The 18,398-nt window shown below is 39.4% G+C and overlaps 1 protein-coding gene across 1 annotated transcript in view; it reads right to left on the reverse strand.

The window, feature by feature from the left end:
• The window catches only part of myo15b (myosin XVB), a 55,695-nt gene that overhangs the window by 20,105 nt on the left and 17,192 nt on the right, over nt 1-18,398 (reverse strand). Inside the window, exons 16-33 of the mRNA XM_073490138.1 lie at nt 17,387-17,518; nt 16,653-16,778; nt 16,486-16,563; nt 14,964-15,112; nt 12,740-12,785; nt 12,521-12,645; nt 11,618-11,732; nt 11,355-11,530; nt 9,524-9,617; nt 4,166-4,228; nt 3,952-4,009; nt 3,704-3,828; nt 2,966-3,061; nt 2,638-2,873; nt 1,329-1,498; nt 1,159-1,231; nt 849-1,031; nt 631-740 (exon numbers count right to left, since the gene is read on the reverse strand). Of these exons, the coding sequence (XP_073346239.1) occupies nt 631-740; nt 849-1,031; nt 1,159-1,231; nt 1,329-1,498; nt 2,638-2,873; nt 2,966-3,061; nt 3,704-3,828; nt 3,952-4,009; nt 4,166-4,228; nt 9,524-9,617; nt 11,355-11,530; nt 11,618-11,732; nt 12,521-12,645; nt 12,740-12,785; nt 14,964-15,112; nt 16,486-16,563; nt 16,653-16,778; nt 17,387-17,518 (2,155 nt within the window). The remainder of the gene's footprint in view (nt 1-630; nt 741-848; nt 1,032-1,158; nt 1,232-1,328; nt 1,499-2,637; nt 2,874-2,965; nt 3,062-3,703; nt 3,829-3,951; nt 4,010-4,165; nt 4,229-9,523; nt 9,618-11,354; nt 11,531-11,617; nt 11,733-12,520; nt 12,646-12,739; nt 12,786-14,963; nt 15,113-16,485; nt 16,564-16,652; nt 16,779-17,386; nt 17,519-18,398) is intronic.

An 18,398-nucleotide genomic window follows, 5' to 3' on the forward strand; every position in this document is an offset into this window, starting at 1 on the left:
ATGTTGATTTTTACCATAAGTGAATAAACAAGCTGTTCCCAGAGGAAAATAAGGGTCCCAGAACACTGTTAGAAGCTAGAAAGGTGTCAGGGTCCACCACATATAAACAAAGTAAAACAGTATAAATTGTATTGTCCTTTAAGGTCAGTTTGTTTATTCAGATTATTCAGTCATGAAAGCAAAGAGAGTTTGATTATTAAGTTTGTTTAGGCAGAAAAAAGATATTTCTCTTTTGATTAACATGAAACAAAGACATGGTAAAAAGCCTGTCGTCACAGAGAGGAGTTCGATTTGATGAATTATACTAATATCAACTTTAAGTCAGTCTTTCCTCAAAAGTATTTATGGTTTTGAAACTGGATGTACACACAAAACGCAACAGAAGTACATAGATTGAGTGAGAATAAAAAAGGAGCTTCTGAGAAATCTACTTTCACACCTCTGCACATCTGGCCAGTTGTTGCATAGAGTAGGCATGATTGTAGGGCTGTGGTTTTCAAACTGTTAAAAAACATGTCAGATGTAGCACCCTCAATTGCAACATCAGGAAAGGAGTGGTGAAAAGGGGTATCAGATGCTGTTTAAAGATCCGATAAGAATTTAATTGCAGCGTCACAATGTAACACCTACCTTCCTGTGGATAATCTCTGCCCCAGGGCCGTGACTCAAAAGGAGGCAGCCCAGGAGCTTGCATAGGAGGTGCAGGTGGGATGAAGTCATCCAGATCTGAAACAGGCATCCTAGAAGGAAAGACAGAGACACGTAGATGCTCACTGTGTTAGCACATTTTTTTGTACAAACCTGGATTGGCCCAAAAAACTACTGTAGCCACTTGTTCACTGCTCTACCTGTCTCCCTGGTTGCTGAAAAGGTAGTCGGAGTAAGTAGAGGAGGGAGTCCCTGGTGGTGGCATTATTTCAGCTTCAGCTCCGGCCAGAAGATCCATGACAAAGTCTGACCCAGCCAGGTCTGACCAGCCATCATCAGTAAGAAGAGACACCGACCAGCCCTGCACTGCCTCCTGAACACCTCTACGACACACAGGAGAGGAATGAAAACTACTATGTTTAGCAGGATAAACTACTGAATATCAACATGTTCAAACATTAACAAGTAGATGGAGATAAACATACTGTGTGTTCAGAAGTTGAAGAGTACCTGAAATGAAGAAGCCATGAGGCCAGCTGCTCTCCTGTGGTCCAAGACTCTACTTCAGTTGTCAGCTTTTCATCTGAAAGGAACACCAAAGGCTCGATATGAGTGTATAACAGCAGATATGCTGATGTTGTTACTGTTTCTTCAGAGAAAGTCTCTTCAGTCAGTCTCACCATTGAATGTGTGTACATCGAGCAGCATGGTGCCCTTCCTCTGGTTGGTGGTCCACTCCAGCTGGGTGGGGGGGTAGATTCGGGCAGTGGGAGCTGGGAGTTGCAGAGATGTCAGCAGTTTGTGTTGGCACAGTGAGCGGTACTCCCCTGGAGCCTGGTCAGACACATACCTGCACACGAAATACTGAAGACTGAGTCAAGTGCAGACAGATAAAGTGGTTTTAAGTGTTTTTCAGGCAGGGTTAGTAACAAAATGGCCTGTTTGGCCTGTGACAGTATATGCACCTTCCACATGTATTCTCTACTGTTATTTAACGTTTTTCTCAAAAGCCCAACAATAAACCAGTAAGATTAAGACTAACCATGGAAGGTTTTGCATTTAAAGCTGCACTGACCAATTTTTTAGCCAATTAAAGACCACTACAAGCAAAAACAATCATGCAGTTGATTATGGCTAACCTGTTAGCAAACCACTGCCTGTTTACATGGCATCATATTTCAAACTTTCACTTTCCTTACAAATTGGTTTTGGTTGTCTATCAGCTAATATTAGCAACCATAAGTTACTGGTCAAACCAGAGTGTGTTGAATTGAACAAGGGTGCTGGTGAACAAAGGTTGGTTTTGATTTTTGAGGTAAGATGTTTTGTCTTCGTAAAGTTACATAGTCACACTATAATGCCTTCTGACTCATGGAGCTGGAGATGCTATAACTTTCAAGTCAATTATGGCAGTTGCCAAAAAAAAAGAGAAAAAGATCCACAATGGCACCAGAGTGGCAGTGCTTGTTTACGGGTCCCATATTATGCTCATTTTCAGGTTCATACTTTTATTTGGGTGTCCACTGGAAAATGTTTAGCTGATCAATGTTAAAAAATCTGTCTCTTTCAGGCCCCTGTCCAAAAAGCCCAGACCACTCTGTCAGCTCTCACAGGCCTGAGCAGGCACCGCCCACCGTGTTTCTGCATTGGCTGTGCTGGTGTGTTCGCATGGCCATGGCGGCATGAGTGAGAGCGGTGACTGTATAGATGTGGCATCACAACCTTACGAAAGTCCTGACAGCTCGTTTGAAGGCACAGTTACTGAGTATTGGCTATGTAAATTTCTCTGTTGATTTGGCCTTCGACAGTATATATGTAACACTTAGACCTGCTTTATAATCATGAAAACCTCACTTCTACAATATGGGACCTTTGTTTTAAATGCCTCATAGTTAATATGTACTACAGTATGACTTTATACCATGAAGATTTGGTTTAGTCTATAAAGACGCTAACTAACTGACAGGCTAACCAAAGTGTAGCACCTACTTGAGCAGGGGTTTGTCAAGTGTTGGTGATGGGGTGAAGGCACTGAGGCAGCAGACCAGCAGTAGCCAGCCCCTCAGACTGTTCTGCACCTCCTGTGGGCCCCATGTATGGTAGGCCAACTGGGCCAGGATCTCATCCCTCAAGGCTGGCTGGCTCTGACCCTTCTCCACTATGTAGTTCCCCAGCATCTGCTCCTGCCAGTCGATGAGGTCTGACTCACCTGTAAAACGCAAGATCTGAGGAGAGAAGGATTAAAAGACAAAAATGAAACAAAGGACAATAAAAGTGATCTGCTGCAATTTCATGCAATGTAATGGCTTCCATATACCAGTTTGTAAATATCCAGGGCAGTTCTGGCATCTTCAGGCTCCAGAGGGGTGAGGGGTCTCTGGAGGGGGTATCCCTGAGGCTGGCACCATGTATCCTGAGGAGAACACAACATTTACTTCATTTACTTTACATCCATCCAGATTTGAGTATGTCATGTGATTACTGTCAAGAATGATACACCATTTAAAGTCATGTTTTTACAGACATGAAAGGGCTCCAGACTTACCTTTTCCAGCAGTAGCACTCGTGCTCCATAGTGACATTTTTTCAAGCACCAGCACCAAATTTTGGAGCACCACATAAATCGTCATGCACTGTAATACCTTCATTTCTATTCCATCTTAATTGTGCTACTGATAAATACATAAAATATGTAATAAATACAAAATTTTACAGAAAAAACATTTTACTTCAGTCTCTCTTTTAAACTCAGCTCCGACTGAACGAAGTTCGAGCACTGCTTTAACAGAGATGGATGGAAAGCTATTTACACACCAAAGTCTCTAATTTCTACACCATTAAACCATTAAACCATGGCATTGCGACAGAAAAGGGGCAAGATTTAGCGTGTCTACCTGGGTGATGTGTTTCACTGACATCATTTGACATGGGAATGAATGCCAAATGCACCCTTACCCATTAAAGACAGAGGCCAGATATTAGGTGGTATTAGACCAGTGTGAAAGTAGTATTATAAATGATGAATATGTATTTGTGTGTGCTCCAACCTTCTCACCTTTAACATGGACTTGGCATAGCGAGAGAATGGGTATCTGTCAATATCCAGAGGCAGGGTGAGCTTGTGTGCTGCCTTCACCTGTGGAGGTGCTACCTCTGTGACCCCTGACGCACGCTGCTGCCCTGGTGGACAGAGATGGGACAACAATCACAAACGGACAAAACACAATGGCAGCAGAGTAGCATATGTGCACATTGTAGTATTATCAAATCAATCCTTCAGCAGAGCTTTTATATGAAGCTGACCTGCTCCACTGCGAAGTCTGGCTGACAGCTCAGCAGGGATCTCCAACATCCCCACATCCTAACAGGAAAACAACATAAAGCAAATGTTACAGTATGGATACGACAAGAGAAATTAGGTGGGTACTTCTGCTTGGGTTTGAATCTGAATTTCTGATGAAACTTTACAATAGGATCTCTATAATACAGGATTAGATCAGTCATTGTATTCCCTTACCATTCCAGGAGAGACGGACTTAGTCTTTGTCACCACCTTTACTTTGTTCTTCTCGTGAAATTCCTGAAATGGACACACACATACACAGACAGTTAGTCAATCATACTGCTTGTCATATACTGCGACCAACATCTCATAAACATCAAGACATATTAGTCCTTGATTTAGCCTCCTTCACCTGAAGCTTGCCTGATTCAGTGTGTAACTCTTCCGATGAGTTATCCTCCTGTTATCCAGGTACATCAAGTACGCTCAACACTTCCTCATCTCAGCTCAGTGTGTTCAATCAGAACTATTCTTAGATACACGTCCTGTTATATACTCCTGCAACACCCACAGGCCTGTTGCCCCGCCTCATATGAAAGGCCACGCAGTTCCAAGAGTCCAGAAGGTTTATTTTTTATCAGGAGGTTTACTGCTTACAGAAAGGAGTTGCCTCAGTGCAGCAGGGCAGCGTCACTCAGATATGATCAAGGCGATGATCCGAACTATTCTATGTATCTTTATTCCTCCAAGTATATGTGTAGTCAATGGTCAGTAGTAATTGGGCGCCACGGTAGCTCAGTTGGTAGTTTGTAAGTCCCATGTACAGAGGCTGTGTCCTCTCTGCAGCGGCCCAGGGTTCGAGTCTGACCTGTGGCCCTTTGCTGCATGTCATCCCCCCCTCTCTCAACCAGTCATCTCTCAAGCTCTCCTTTCAAGTAAAGCCATGAAAAGCCAAAAGAAATACTTAAAAAAAAAAAGAAAAAAGAAAAAGAATGGTCAGTAGTTACTGGATACACCTAACAGACCAAAGCCTTAACTGTAAACCAATGTGAAGTGTGCAGTTCAAATTCAACAAGGGTGTGCACACGTATTCATGCAGCAAACACTTAAGTAATCACAGTCATCAAATAACTTAAGAGAATGGGTCTCTACAAACACACAGGCAGCCCAACCCTGTTCTACCTCCACATGAGAGGATTTATAATGACTGACTTTCCTAAACCACCATAAAGAGCAGATCAAAACACACTAAATCATTCCCTAAAATGTTAACTGTGACAATGTAATTTTGTGATATTCATGAGGAAAATTACGGTGGCCCTGAGAGTGAAAACACAAAAATATTTCAGTTTTTGTTTTTTCCCAAAACAAAACAACATTTAAGATTATGGAAAATGTGGGACAACACTTGTTTGTGATTGGACAGAACCCAAGGGAGCATTCCAATTGTTATCTACTGTAGGTGAAAAGTTACGATATATCAGTAAAAAGGTAGGAAAAACTATGTCATCTGGTGCTAATTATAAGATAATCTACGGTTGCCCTGAGGGTCAAAACACAACGACATTGCAGACAACAAGACATTTCACAAAACATTTCAAATCACAGAAAAGGTGGGACAACACTTCCTGTTTGTGATTGGACAAATCCAAGGGGGTGTGCTAAATGCTATCTGCTGTAGGTAATACCCTGACTATGGATAAGTACCTCATACAGCCCTGCTTTAAAAATACTGAAGTATTCCTTTGAAATGTCCTGTGGAACCCTAAAATGTGCACTTGAAATAATTAGGACTGAGGCTGAGAGTAGTTCACAATAGAGACAGGAAATGACATCTACTGTACTTATCCATAGTCAGGTTATTACCAACAGTTGATAGCGGTCAGCACGCCGCCTTGGTTCTGTTCAATCACAAACAAGAAATGTTGTCCCACCTTTTCCCCGATCTGACATGTCAAGTTTCGTGGACTGTTATTTTGTTTTCTGAAATGTCATCGGGTTTTCTAAAATGTTGTTGCGTCTTGAACCTCAGGGCCACCATAGAAATACAGACAATTAACTGAGACAGTACACACACTGAATATCATATCAACTCTTTTCAGTATCGGAATGCAAACCATGTGGCTCTAGTGTTGGGGTCACCAATCAGGTTAAACCATAGAGTGTTAACATACTGGGGATCTGACGACTTTTACCACCGCTGGAACCACTGGTAAACACAAACAGACAAACCCTCTTAATAATGTGGGCGAAAACCTTAGCACCCAGCAGAAACCCAATTAGACACAAGGAGACCATGCAAACTGGACACAGGCCAGTAGAGCTGAGCACAGAACCTCTACTCAATAATAATATAGATTGCTATGGCATTTTTGTACAGGCATTCATGATCCCCAGAGGATGAATCCCTTGAGTTTGGTGACCTTATGACTTTTCATCTGATATGAAATGTCTAAAAGAACTCCTAAAATATTCAAAAGGTGTTCTTGAGATGTAGTGTTGCACTTTATAACGGTAGGGGACTCCTGAGAGACGGATTGAACATAAAAAGAAAGCCGAGATATCCTCTGTTTTACTCCCTAAGCTCCCCAAGCCCTGGACTATATTTCCCATAATTCCAACCCTATAGCATCTTATGTGAGAGCCTCTTTGTCTGGTAAAAGACAACATCTCTAAAACTACCCAAGATAACCCTGATGACAACGCTGTGATATCATCAGGGTTATTTCCTCAGTAGAATCAGTAGAGTGGCCCTTTAATGACTGTAAAAACTGACAAAAATGTCATTCAGTTCTGCAATAAATATGTACTTAGTCAAGCTTCATCTTTTACATTATATCAGAGGTAGACAACACTGACTGACTGATGTTTCTTTTGGCTCCAAATCTATCTGTCAAACTCCAATTCTTGTTTTTTAGTTTCTTACACTTTCTATTCTAAGGTACAGCTCATGATGAGTCCAACTAGGCTTGAACAGCTGACATAGGCCATCTGTGAGCAGAAACCTGACAGCTCCTCTGTTCATAGTCCAAGCCTCATAAAACAATAACACCAAATAAACTGACAGTGTTACAACGGCAGCAAAGGGAATAACAAAAAGAACAAAATGGTCTGTCTAGGTCACAGCAGTGGCAAGAAAAGAGAAGAGATGAAACACACCAGCACCAGCTAAACAAAGTGTCTCTAGACTGTTTTGAAACATGATACAGACTACTGAAGTCCCTCATTTCATTATATGCAGGGTGTAAACTTGCTCAAGTTAACTAAATTAAAAGGCTGAAAGAGACATTGTTGCATCTGATCTGATACAGATGGGAAATAGGAAGAAGAGCGGCCTACCTGTTAGAGCTGTGGAGCTGGAAGTCAGACAGACAGGTTTCAGAGGGCGGAGGGAGAGATGCAGGGCTGCTTCAAATTTCACTGAGAGGGGTTGAAGTCCAAGACCGGAGTGTGAGGTGTAAGCAGGGTGTGTGTGTGTGTGTGTGTGTGTGTGTGTGTGTGTGTGTGTAAGACATGATTAATGCAAGATAAGAAAGCTAGTTAGAGGAACAGGATGAGATTTTATGAAGGGGCTGTAATATTGCTGAGGAATAAATATGTACAGGAATGAACACACCCAACACATCATATAATCACACTACTCTAGCTTTAATGTCTCTCTGTATTAGCAAACGGAGTCCAATTCCTATATTAGAAAATCCTTCAAAAATCTTGATCTTAGAAATCTCCATTTAAATTAAACACACTCCACATTTCAAGTGATTTACAGAAATTAATAGAAAATGAAAAACAGACTAAATTCAAATAGCCTACACCAAGCAAACCACTAACATTAAATCCAAGTAAATATATTGAAATCATTCATACAATCAACAAAGTCCTCAATCTGTGTAGCATAACGTGGAAGGGCAACGACATGAAGGGGCTGGTTCACTCAAAATTAGATATCTGTTTCTGAGATTTCTGCCTCATCATGATGAAGGTGAACTGAATTGGCGTTCAGAAATTACATTCAATTCAATGGCAACACTTGGCAAACTGTGTCCTTTGTGTTCGATAGACAGAACACACAGTTGTTGACAGTTTTCATTGGGACTATTTATTCAGTAAAAGTTCCACTGAAAACTGTTCAGTGCAAGCTCTGTGGATTATCCTGCATAAGAGACTGTTTCTCTGACGTGTGGCTATTAAATCTATAAAAATGTTCAGTTACATTTTGGCATTTTGTTATGGTTAACATGTTAGCAAACATTTGCCTCTTCACACATCCAGCATACACAGAGCAATATTAGCATGTTTGTGTCCAGCTAATATGAGTAATGTCGCATTCCACTGTACTCAAAAAAACATCACCATAACAGAAAAGTGCAAAGGAACAGTCATTCAAGTCGGAATTCCAATCACAAACTGAGCAAGATCCACCAAGCCGGACTACACCAACATAAACACAAACCACAGCAGTATGCTGGTGCAAACAGTGAACAGTTACAAACTAACTAAATAAACAAACTCTTTGTTTTCATGACTGAATAAACTGAATAAACATACTGACCTTAAAGGACTACACAATTTCATACGGTTTTACTTTGTTTATATGTGGCGGACCCTGCCACCTTTCTTGCTTCAAACAGTGTTCTGGGACCTTATTTTCCTCTGTGAACAGCATGTTTAATCACTTATGGAAAAAATACACATTTCTGAGTTTGTATTATTACCTCATTAATATTGTAAATATTGAAATTCTGAGATGGAATTTCTTCTATAACACTACATAGAGCCCCTTTAAATGCTAATCTGTTAAATCAGCTGCTGTAGTTGATGGGGAAGTCCATGTTTTCCCAAGCTGATGGAATGAATACCAACCCAGAACTATTGACTACGGATTGCAGGGTTCAACATTGACTCTCATTTTAGCTCTGTTTCTGGTAAATGCTAAATGTTCCTCTATGTTTACCAGCTATGCTAACTGCATTCGTTTTGCTGTCTGGTGCTGAGCAGAAAATGTACAGTGGTTTTAATAAGGGCTTTGTCACTATATTAAAAACAAACCAGCTGGTGCTTGAGAAAAGGCTGATGAATTTCCAATCTGTTAAACCAAAACAAGGAGCTAAAAGAGACTACATGGCTCTGTAGAGCTGAGGGGAACTGCATCGTTAATGGCAATCTCTGCATGACTCGAAAGACATTTAGAGAAAAAAAATTTTTTTATAATAATAATGTGGGTGAAGAAAGTAATGGCATTCATTCAGGGTGAAAATTTTCAATAGATGGAAATTGTGTAAACACAGCATTGACATAATACAAGTACCTCAATTGCTGAAGCCATCGGAGAGAAAATAACACAGAAGGGGATCTTAGTAAAAACTAAACTTTGACCCCAAACATGATCGTCAGAGCGTTATCACTGAGGTATATGTTTCCTATTCCACCTCATATGCTGTTGAGTTAAGCTGCTAGTATTGTGTAAGAGAGATTTGAAGCAAAGATTTATTGCACAATAAAGTCAGCAAACACTGGTTGCCAAGAAACCCGGTCAAGAACAAGGAGTGGGGATCTATCTCTCTCTCTTTCTCTTTTTCTCTCTCTCTCTACCTTTCTCCAATGGCGTCTCTTGATGGTGTTCCTGGTTATCATCATCACTGCCCAGAACTGGGTGAAGGACTGCCTGAGGCGCTTGTAGTACTTCCTAGAAGAAGAGAGGGGGCAGCGACACACAGTACAGAGTATATCATTCTCTGACCTGATTTCAACCTGCAGGTAAAAATTAACTCCCCTCTTTTCCCTCTATTCTTCTCTCATTCATCCTTCACTATACGGACACATTTTCACTGCTAGATCTCCACGTGTTTTCTTTCTGTGAGGTAACTGGGTATGGCAACACGTGGAGACTCTCTATCTATTAGTTAAAGTCAATGGATGTGGTATTGTACTTTAGTACAGTTTTGAGGTACGGTGCTCACATTTCATCTACAACATTTTAGGTGTTCTCCAGCATCCTGTACTCCAGTTATTTTGGACTAAAGACCTATAATTTCACATCCCTATTAGGACCCCTCAAAAACCAAGCCAATAGTAAGACTTAAAGGAAGTGGATCATATCAGTCAAGAACTGGACTGATGTGATTTTTGCATGGCTTCCTGTGTATCAAAGAATTTAAACTGAACAAATTATTAAATTTCTCTTCTGCTCAGTTATGAGTCCTCCACACCTTTCAGATGGTCTGGGACCACCATGTTTGACGACATTTTGCAGTAGCTTGCTGGTATTTTAAATACATTCATATTTTGAATAAATCAAATATTCATATATTCGTATTAATCACTGCAATTTATTAACAAAGTTGTCAACCTTTTTTTTCTTGGTTTATTATGTATGACCTTTGAACAAGTGTTTGCAATTGAGTGGCTTTTTTTATTCAATGCTATATTTTGTTGTACTTTCATATTATATGTACATTACCAATTAGACTTTTTACAAAGAAGTTTAAACTACTTTTTCTAAGTAGCTTTACCACCAGATTTCTCACTAGATTAGCTTTTTTTTAGTAACGTTGGTAATTTGCAAAGTTTTCATAATGTCATAGTAGCTCCTTCAACACTGAAATCAATAATTGAGAAACAGCTTTCAGTTTCTTTGTACCACATACTGAGTCTGGGTCCCGTTTCACCAAATTTGCAACAGGCAAGTGGCCATTTGCAACATAAGATAATGTTTTCCTGTTCATTTTCAAAATTTTCAGTAATCAAAACTGATGCCATCTACAATCCATGCATGAATATACAGCAGGTGAGAAGTTTAACAGCTGGAAAAACTTGTGTGAGTTTACAGCTAATCATTTATATTTTGCACTGAACTGTAGTTTGTTATCATCCTGTTTATTCTGTTATATTCAATTTAGATTTTTTTTATTCGGTCCCTCTCTCCACTTTTTCTCCTTTCTCATATCTTCTACCTCTTGATCTCTCTCCTCTCTTCTTGTCTTTCTTCATTTCCTTGTTTAATTTCTTCTTTCATTTTGTCATTCATTGTTTTCATTTTCCCTATCTCTATCGTTCCTTTTTCCCCTTTCCCTTCTTTCTGTATTTTATTTATTCCAAGTTTTCTTTTGTTGTTTCTTCCTCTGCTCTTCCTTACAGTAAGTACTTTTCCACTAGAAACTTGACTGCACTTTACTGCTGATATAATTTTGATTTCAGGACTTGTACAACAGTATTTCCTGTTCTTTATTATGTTATTTTGTCATTAAAGAGGTAAATAGAATTAAGAAAAATAAGCTGAACAAAAAAAGGGAAAAATCACATCAGAGAGCATTCATGCTACATCTGAGGTGACAGTCATTAATAATGACTATTATGTCTCGTAGATGCAGCTTGATATCATACTCTGATAGGCTCTCCTCTCGGCTCTCCCTTCTGTCTGTACCTGGCCTGGTGTCCCCTGATGTGGCTCTGGATGACGATGGCTTTCTGTTTGAAGAACTTGAAGTTCCTCCTGCACAGGAAACCTCTGATGTTCCTCTGGATGGTGATGGCAGCCCAGGTCTGGGTGCTGCTCCACTTCTCCTCCAGCTGCTGGTACAGAAGCTCCTTGAGGAACACCTAACACAGATACACACACATATTAAAACATGTTGACGTGCACAGTCAAAACTTGTAATCAGTGTCATGAATTAGGCATTGAGGCACCTTGGTGAGTCCCAGCTGGTACTGTCCCTCCTCTGTACAGAACATGTCCAGCAGAGCCACCGTCTGCTCTCTGTCTGACGCCTCGGTGAGGCGCTGGGTCAGGAGCACCCCATATCTGTGAAACAGAAACACACAGTTTCTTTAACCTTGTGAGATAGGGTGTTTTTCCACATTTTTGTTAATTTCTCAAGGATTAATGCATATATTTTGATAAAAAAATCAGGTTTATTTAGGTGGTTTTTGAGAATGAGTGATTCAGATAAAAACATATTTATTGTTATTAATTTGATTACTGTAAATATTCTACACTATTTAAATGAATACATGTACATGAAACACATCAAAGAAATATCTAAACAAACATTAAAGAAGTGCTGTGATTAGGGGTGGGCAGTCCAACAATTCTGGATGGTGATCAATCTTGAAAGCGTCCACAATCTACTCCAATCTTCACATAACATCACTGATTAGCACATCCACGCTAAGTGAACATACCAATAAAGTGATGTAGCCAACTAGAAGACATACCAATTAGACAAATTGATTTACGTAGCTCGTCCTTGGATGACATATTGTAAACTATGCAATAAACCCTTTTACAGGCCTGTTTGAGTTGTGAGTGCTTGAAAAGTGTTATTTTATAATTATGTTATCTTTTTGCTTCTCTTTACAACTTCAAATTAATATCAGGATTTAATCATCATTTTGACAACTGTGTAGTATCTTCAATGTAATATTCTGTTTTAATGGTGCAAATGAAGAAATTCATAGGCTGCATTTCAAAACTGAGAAAAAGATTGCAATTTGATTGCGATTAAATACATTGTGATATTATCTTTTGGTCAGATCGCCCACCCCTCATTTTAATGGTGCATGTGGGCCTGCGATGTGTGTTTGCAGTACCTCTCAATGAAGTAGGAGTACTGTATCCGTATGGGGAAACCCTCTTTCCTGATGTGGATGGTCTCCAGCATCCCAGCATGCCTTAGCTGGGCTGACACATAGTCAACGTCAAAGATCCCAGGAAGCTAACGGAGGACATGTGAGACACAGTACATGGTCGTACATTGATGCCAGATGTTAACATAATGGTCATCATCAGTTTAAAGTGTCTAATACTACCTTGACGTAGTTTGGCTTCAGGCAACGGACAAAAGTGGTTTTGCATCTAAGAGTTAAAGAACATTGACACAGATTATTTATCAGGAAACATGATTAACCTTAGACCTACATGCATCTAAAGAGAGGTTGAGTAACATGTGACAGCTGTTTTATAGAACTGTAATGAAATGAAATATCAATAGAGTACCAAAAAGAGGCACTACTAACTTTAGGCATCTGGAATGAGCACTAACCAGTACAGGTTAACATGTGGTTGACATGTTTTCATCAAACATCCTGATTTAAAGAATTCAGACCTATATGATGTGTCACTGAGAAGTTGCTTGTAGAACTTCTTTCAGCGATGATTCACACCAAATGAAAACATTACAAACTTAGACCAGCTATCATTATTCTCATATTTCTTTCCATGACATTTGCTAAACCCACAGTCTCCCCAAACCACAGCTGTTTGATTTTAAACACATGTACACTCTAAGAAATGATTCATGGAGTTAGTAGGTACAGCTCAAAATCAACAGCTTTTTCTGTATAAAAAAATAAGTTTGTTATGTTTATACATTATAATGAGTTGATAACTTAATTTAATAAGTTTGTCTAACTGAAAATAAATAAAAAAGTTTTAACTCAATAATGCATGGATTTTCAACGGATATTTCTGCCTCAACTCAACATGTAGGTGTATTCAGTTTGCACAACTTAAAAATCCATGTCCATGTTACTTAATTAGCTGAGTACAAGACTGAGCGCGAACAGACCATGCGGCATTGCCAGATGGAAGTGGAGGACACGAGTGAGCACAGCACACATCTGCTAACTTTGCGGTTTGGTGAGTAAAAATTGACTCATATTAGTCACAGCAGCTAATCAGTAGTCAGTATAAGAAATAGTTTTACACAACACTAGGTGATTTTTCTTGGTCAGCAGTGCTACTGTGTAAGCTAGCAGTAACTCCTAGTAATTTGGTCTAACCGTATTGCTAAGTTTTGTTTTTTAGGTTGGTTTAGCCATTGCAGCACCAAAATCCACATTGACGACGAGAATATTGAGTTGCTGTTGTTAACAGCGCATGTGTATTTCTCCCTGCCCATTTCGTTGCAGTAATTTGTGTGAATTTTCTTTTGTTTTCCATCTTGAAAAAAAAAAGTTAAATCAAATGTATTGTTATTAAGTTGCAAGTTGTAGGCATCATAGCTTAGGTCTAACCGTATTGGCTGCTAAGTTTTGTTTTTTAGGTTGCAAATGTTGATTGGCACTGGTTAACTTTGTTTCTTTCAAATTAATTTAAAACTTGTAGTGTTTGAGCAGCAATAGCCTCATGGCTAGGCTGTAGGTTACTGCACTCATTCGGTTTGTTTTAGTCAGCCATTGCAGCACCAAAATCCACATTGACGACAAGAATATTGATGTCTTAGTTGTTGTTTACAGCGCATGTGTATTTCTCCCTGCCCATTTCGTTGCAGTAGTTTGTGTGAATTTTCTTTTGTTTTCCATCTTGAAAAAACAGTTCAATCAAATGTATTGTTATTAAGTTGCAAGTTGTAGGCATCATAGCTTTCTGATTGACCTTAAGTTATTTGAACAGAACTGCTAGTTGTTATGTAAGTGATTGCTGTTGGAAGATATAACTATTTAAGACTTATATTAACACAAATATATCACTTACTTCTGCTTTAAAATGACACACCGCGAAAATGTTCACATCTAAGTGAGATGCTGGCTGTTTGAATAAACAGATCATAAAAGTGGAATTTCAATGTGTGATATTTTCTGACTTAGATAAATAAGTTCTCCTACAAAAAAATTGTGCTGGCTCAACATAAAAAAAATGAGGTAAGAATTTCCATGGACATTTCTGAGTTGAATGAAAGGAAAATAAATAAGTTAGATTAACTAAAAGGAGTAATTTTAAAACAATTAAAATTAAGTTGGTTTAACTTAAATAAGCTTGTAGAGGAATAGGCAAATCATGTTCATTGAACTAAAGTAACTGAGTTGGCCTAACTAGAAAAGTCTTGTGGCATGTACTTAATACTAGCTAAGTTGAAATAACTTAAAAATATCCATGGAAATTCTTACCTCAATTTTTTTGCGTTGAGCCAGCACATCATTTGTTAGAGTGTAGTGAAACTGAATACCTTCAAGTGACACTCTTGGACTTCACGCTAACTCATAACTCTAGTAATGATCAGTCAATCAGTCAGTCTGCTCAGTGTGTTTTTACCTCTCCAGGCGGGTGGTGAGTTCAGTCAGGGACTGAAGGAAGTTTGAAGCAGCAGTGGAAGGCTGCTGGCGGAGACCCTTCCCTCTCCAGCCCAGCTCTCTCTGCTGGATGTAACCATCCTGAACCTTCTGGAACAGCTCAGACACCATCTGACAAACATTGTCATGTGAGGAAAACATGCAAATTCACAAGTGAACTGTCAAAATGTTTGTTTTTGTTTTTTTTATAAGTTTTTAAAATGCTATGGATATGGTTTTGGAGAAAACAATGTAAATCATATTGATGCACATTACCTTCAAAACTGATCAATTATTATTTTGTAATTATGACTTCTGTTTTTCAGTTACAAAAAAATCTCATAATTGCAATGCATCTATGAGAGATCTAAAACACTGCAACTTAAGGCAAGGCAGGTTTATTTATATAGTACTATTCAGACAAAGGGCAATTCAAAGTGCTTTGGATAGACACAGAATTGCATTAAAATAAGACATCAAAACATAAAGAAAATATTAAAATCAAAGGGCAACTCTTCATATTTTACATATTAAAGTGTTTTTTCAGGTCTTGGGGAGTTCTACTGCATGTGTGTATGTGTAAATATAATATAATATAATATAATATAATATTATAAAGCCTCAAGTGATGTCACTCAGTGGTTTAGTTGCATTTTGGGTAATGTAGGCGACAGAATTTCATGAAAAAGAATGTGTGGAATAAAAAAGGTTATATCTCTGGTTCTGCTCTATTGGTCTTAATCATTTGTTTCCAAACTGTCCATAATGAGTCCAACTACACCAGTGGACTGCTTTTCAAAACAATGTGCCTACATCACCCATAATGCAATTTAGCCATTGAGTCACATCACTGGAGGCAATTTATCAGATTACATGCAGCTTCCTCTGGAGCCACAAAAGGCTTTATATTCTTTTTCCCATATGCAGTAGTACTACATAAGATCTGTAAACACACTTTTTTTTACATTTGGTGGAGATACCCTTTAAGAAAAGGCATGTTATAGACAAAAAAGGAAAGACACAAGAAAAAATACTATTGCATTTCACACATAGCGTACAGAAACACATAACATAACAGATGTGTCCTGGTAATATTAAAAATTGGTGAACATATACTTACCTGTATATCCATTGGATATTTTATCACTTGTGTGATTGTCTCGTGTCCTTTGTTGGTTTGATTTATTTTGTTGTACTTTTGTTCACATTTGAATCTGTCTCTATATTTTTACTTTTAGTATGGTTTAATCTCCCATCTCTGTTTATCTGTCTACTGTCTCATGAGTCCTTTAATTTGTTAGTTACCTGTAAAGCACTTTGAACTGCACTCACCTCAAAGACACTACATTGTACAGTTTGAATGACTGATACACAAACTTGTGTAATTTCACTACATAATGTAATCAAAAGCTTAAGTTCAATTGAGATTTCTCCGTAGCCGCTATACACATTTTGCAAAAGGCTCATATCAGCACCTTGTACGCGTCTCAAGGCAGTCAGTTCACCTTTAAACGACTCCTGGCGAAAAGCTCCACCACTTCTGTCCTGAACTGGTCGTGGTTCTTATTCAGGAAATTGTGAACCTGGGAAAAGAGTATTTTTAATAGTAAAAATACAAATGCTCTCACTGCACTGGCTGCTGCTGCACAAAGCAGTGTGCTGTGCCCAATACCTGATAAGTGACAGCTCCAGCATAGTGATAGACAGTGAAGACTGGCAGTGGGTTCTTGGGCTTGGCATAGTAGGGACTGTTCCCATGGTGGTAGTGGCACTTCTGGAGGAAGGTATGGTCTGTGGCCTGATGGGAAAAAAGGAACCACAGATAAACAGTAGCACAAAGACATATACATTTTACACTCCCTCACACAAGGTCAGCAGTAGAATAACATGGGAATGCTGTGTCATAACTTCTCTGAATGTGTCAGTTCAGGTTTTTTTAATCAATAACAATGGACAATGGCACACTGTCAAATAAACAAAGCTGTTTCATTAAATATAGGGCATTCCCTGTGCTCATCAAGGTGTTGGTAGGGTTGGGAAATAATATATTGTCTTGTGTTTAATAACTTATCACAATACCGACCAAAGTTTGTGTGTGTGTGTGTGTGTGTGTGTGTGTGTGTGTGTGTGTGTGTGTGTGTGTGTGTGTGTGTGTGTGTGTGTGTGTAGGCGTGTGTGCTGCACAGTGAGGACTGGAGCAAGTTCTTAACCATCAAAGTAAAAGTGAGGACATCTGGCTGGTTGTCACGACACTAAAGGGGTGTTTGAAGGTTTAGACTTGGTTTTAAGTGTTAGGTTAGGGGTTAGGCATTTAGGTGTGATGATTAAAGTCAGGTTAAGGGGCTAGGGAATGCATTGTGTCAATGAGGATCCTCACAATTACAGAAGCAGCATGTGTGTGTTTACCTGGGGGAGGCAGGTCTGGTCGTCCAGTATGCGGAGGATGCCGTGTGGTCTGGAGGAGATCAGCTCCAGACAGGAGTGGAAGTTCTTGAGAGGCATGGGATACCACTGGATCTGTTCTGTACTGTACTCCTCCTTCAGGACGCACACACACAGTAATATAGCAGACTACACTCAGCTTAAGTGTTTGAAGGCATTTACTAAAGCTGCTCTTTGGCAGTTTTACCCCGGCTACCTGGTTTCAAGTGCCCCCTTGTCCCTCAGAACAGAGTTACTAGGTATAGTGGTTGAAATCTCCCCCTATGAAATGGGAGTACCCTTCAACACTCATATGTCATACAGTTGACGTTGATGGGTTTTACATTATGACCAGACATTTGCAATGTGTTGTCTTCAGCTGTGGTGATTTCTCTTTTGTTACTGTGGCAATCCTGGTATCATCAGAATACCAGAGAATTATTAAATGGAGATGGAGCATGGGTGCTCACAATTTATTCACAACTTCACGCTATCACTGCTTCATTACCTACACTAGCACTGCTTTACAGGCTAACATTAACAACCAATGCTCCTACCCGGCTGGTCTGCACTGATATTAGAGGAGCGGTACCAAGTTCAGTAACTTCACTACTGGACTTTAGTTACATTCTGGGCTTCATGTGCCATCAAAGGGGGGAATGCAACATCAAAAAGCAGGACTTTCATGCATGAATCAGCAATAACAAAGTAATTTCAAGCAAGCTAGCTAGTTAGCTTACGAGACATCAGCAAACTGGTCGCGATTGTTTTATGCTTGTTATTAAGAAAAGACCCATAATACATTGAAACAACAGAGTTCTCATGAACCTCGGTTTGAAAAACCTATGTTTGGAGAGTTATGTAGCCCTAACACTTCGCCCTACCCCTCTATCCCTCTATCCCAATAAGAGTCAGCACAGTCACACTCTACCCCTAGACGTGAATGTGCAAATCAGAGGGGTAGGGCTATGTGGTAGGGATTGGGATTAGTCCTTAG

The sequence above is a fragment of the Pagrus major genome, chromosome 20, assembly GCF_040436345.1.
Source record: "Pagrus major chromosome 20, Pma_NU_1.0".
NCBI lineage: Eukaryota > Metazoa > Chordata > Actinopteri > Spariformes > Sparidae > Pagrus > Pagrus major.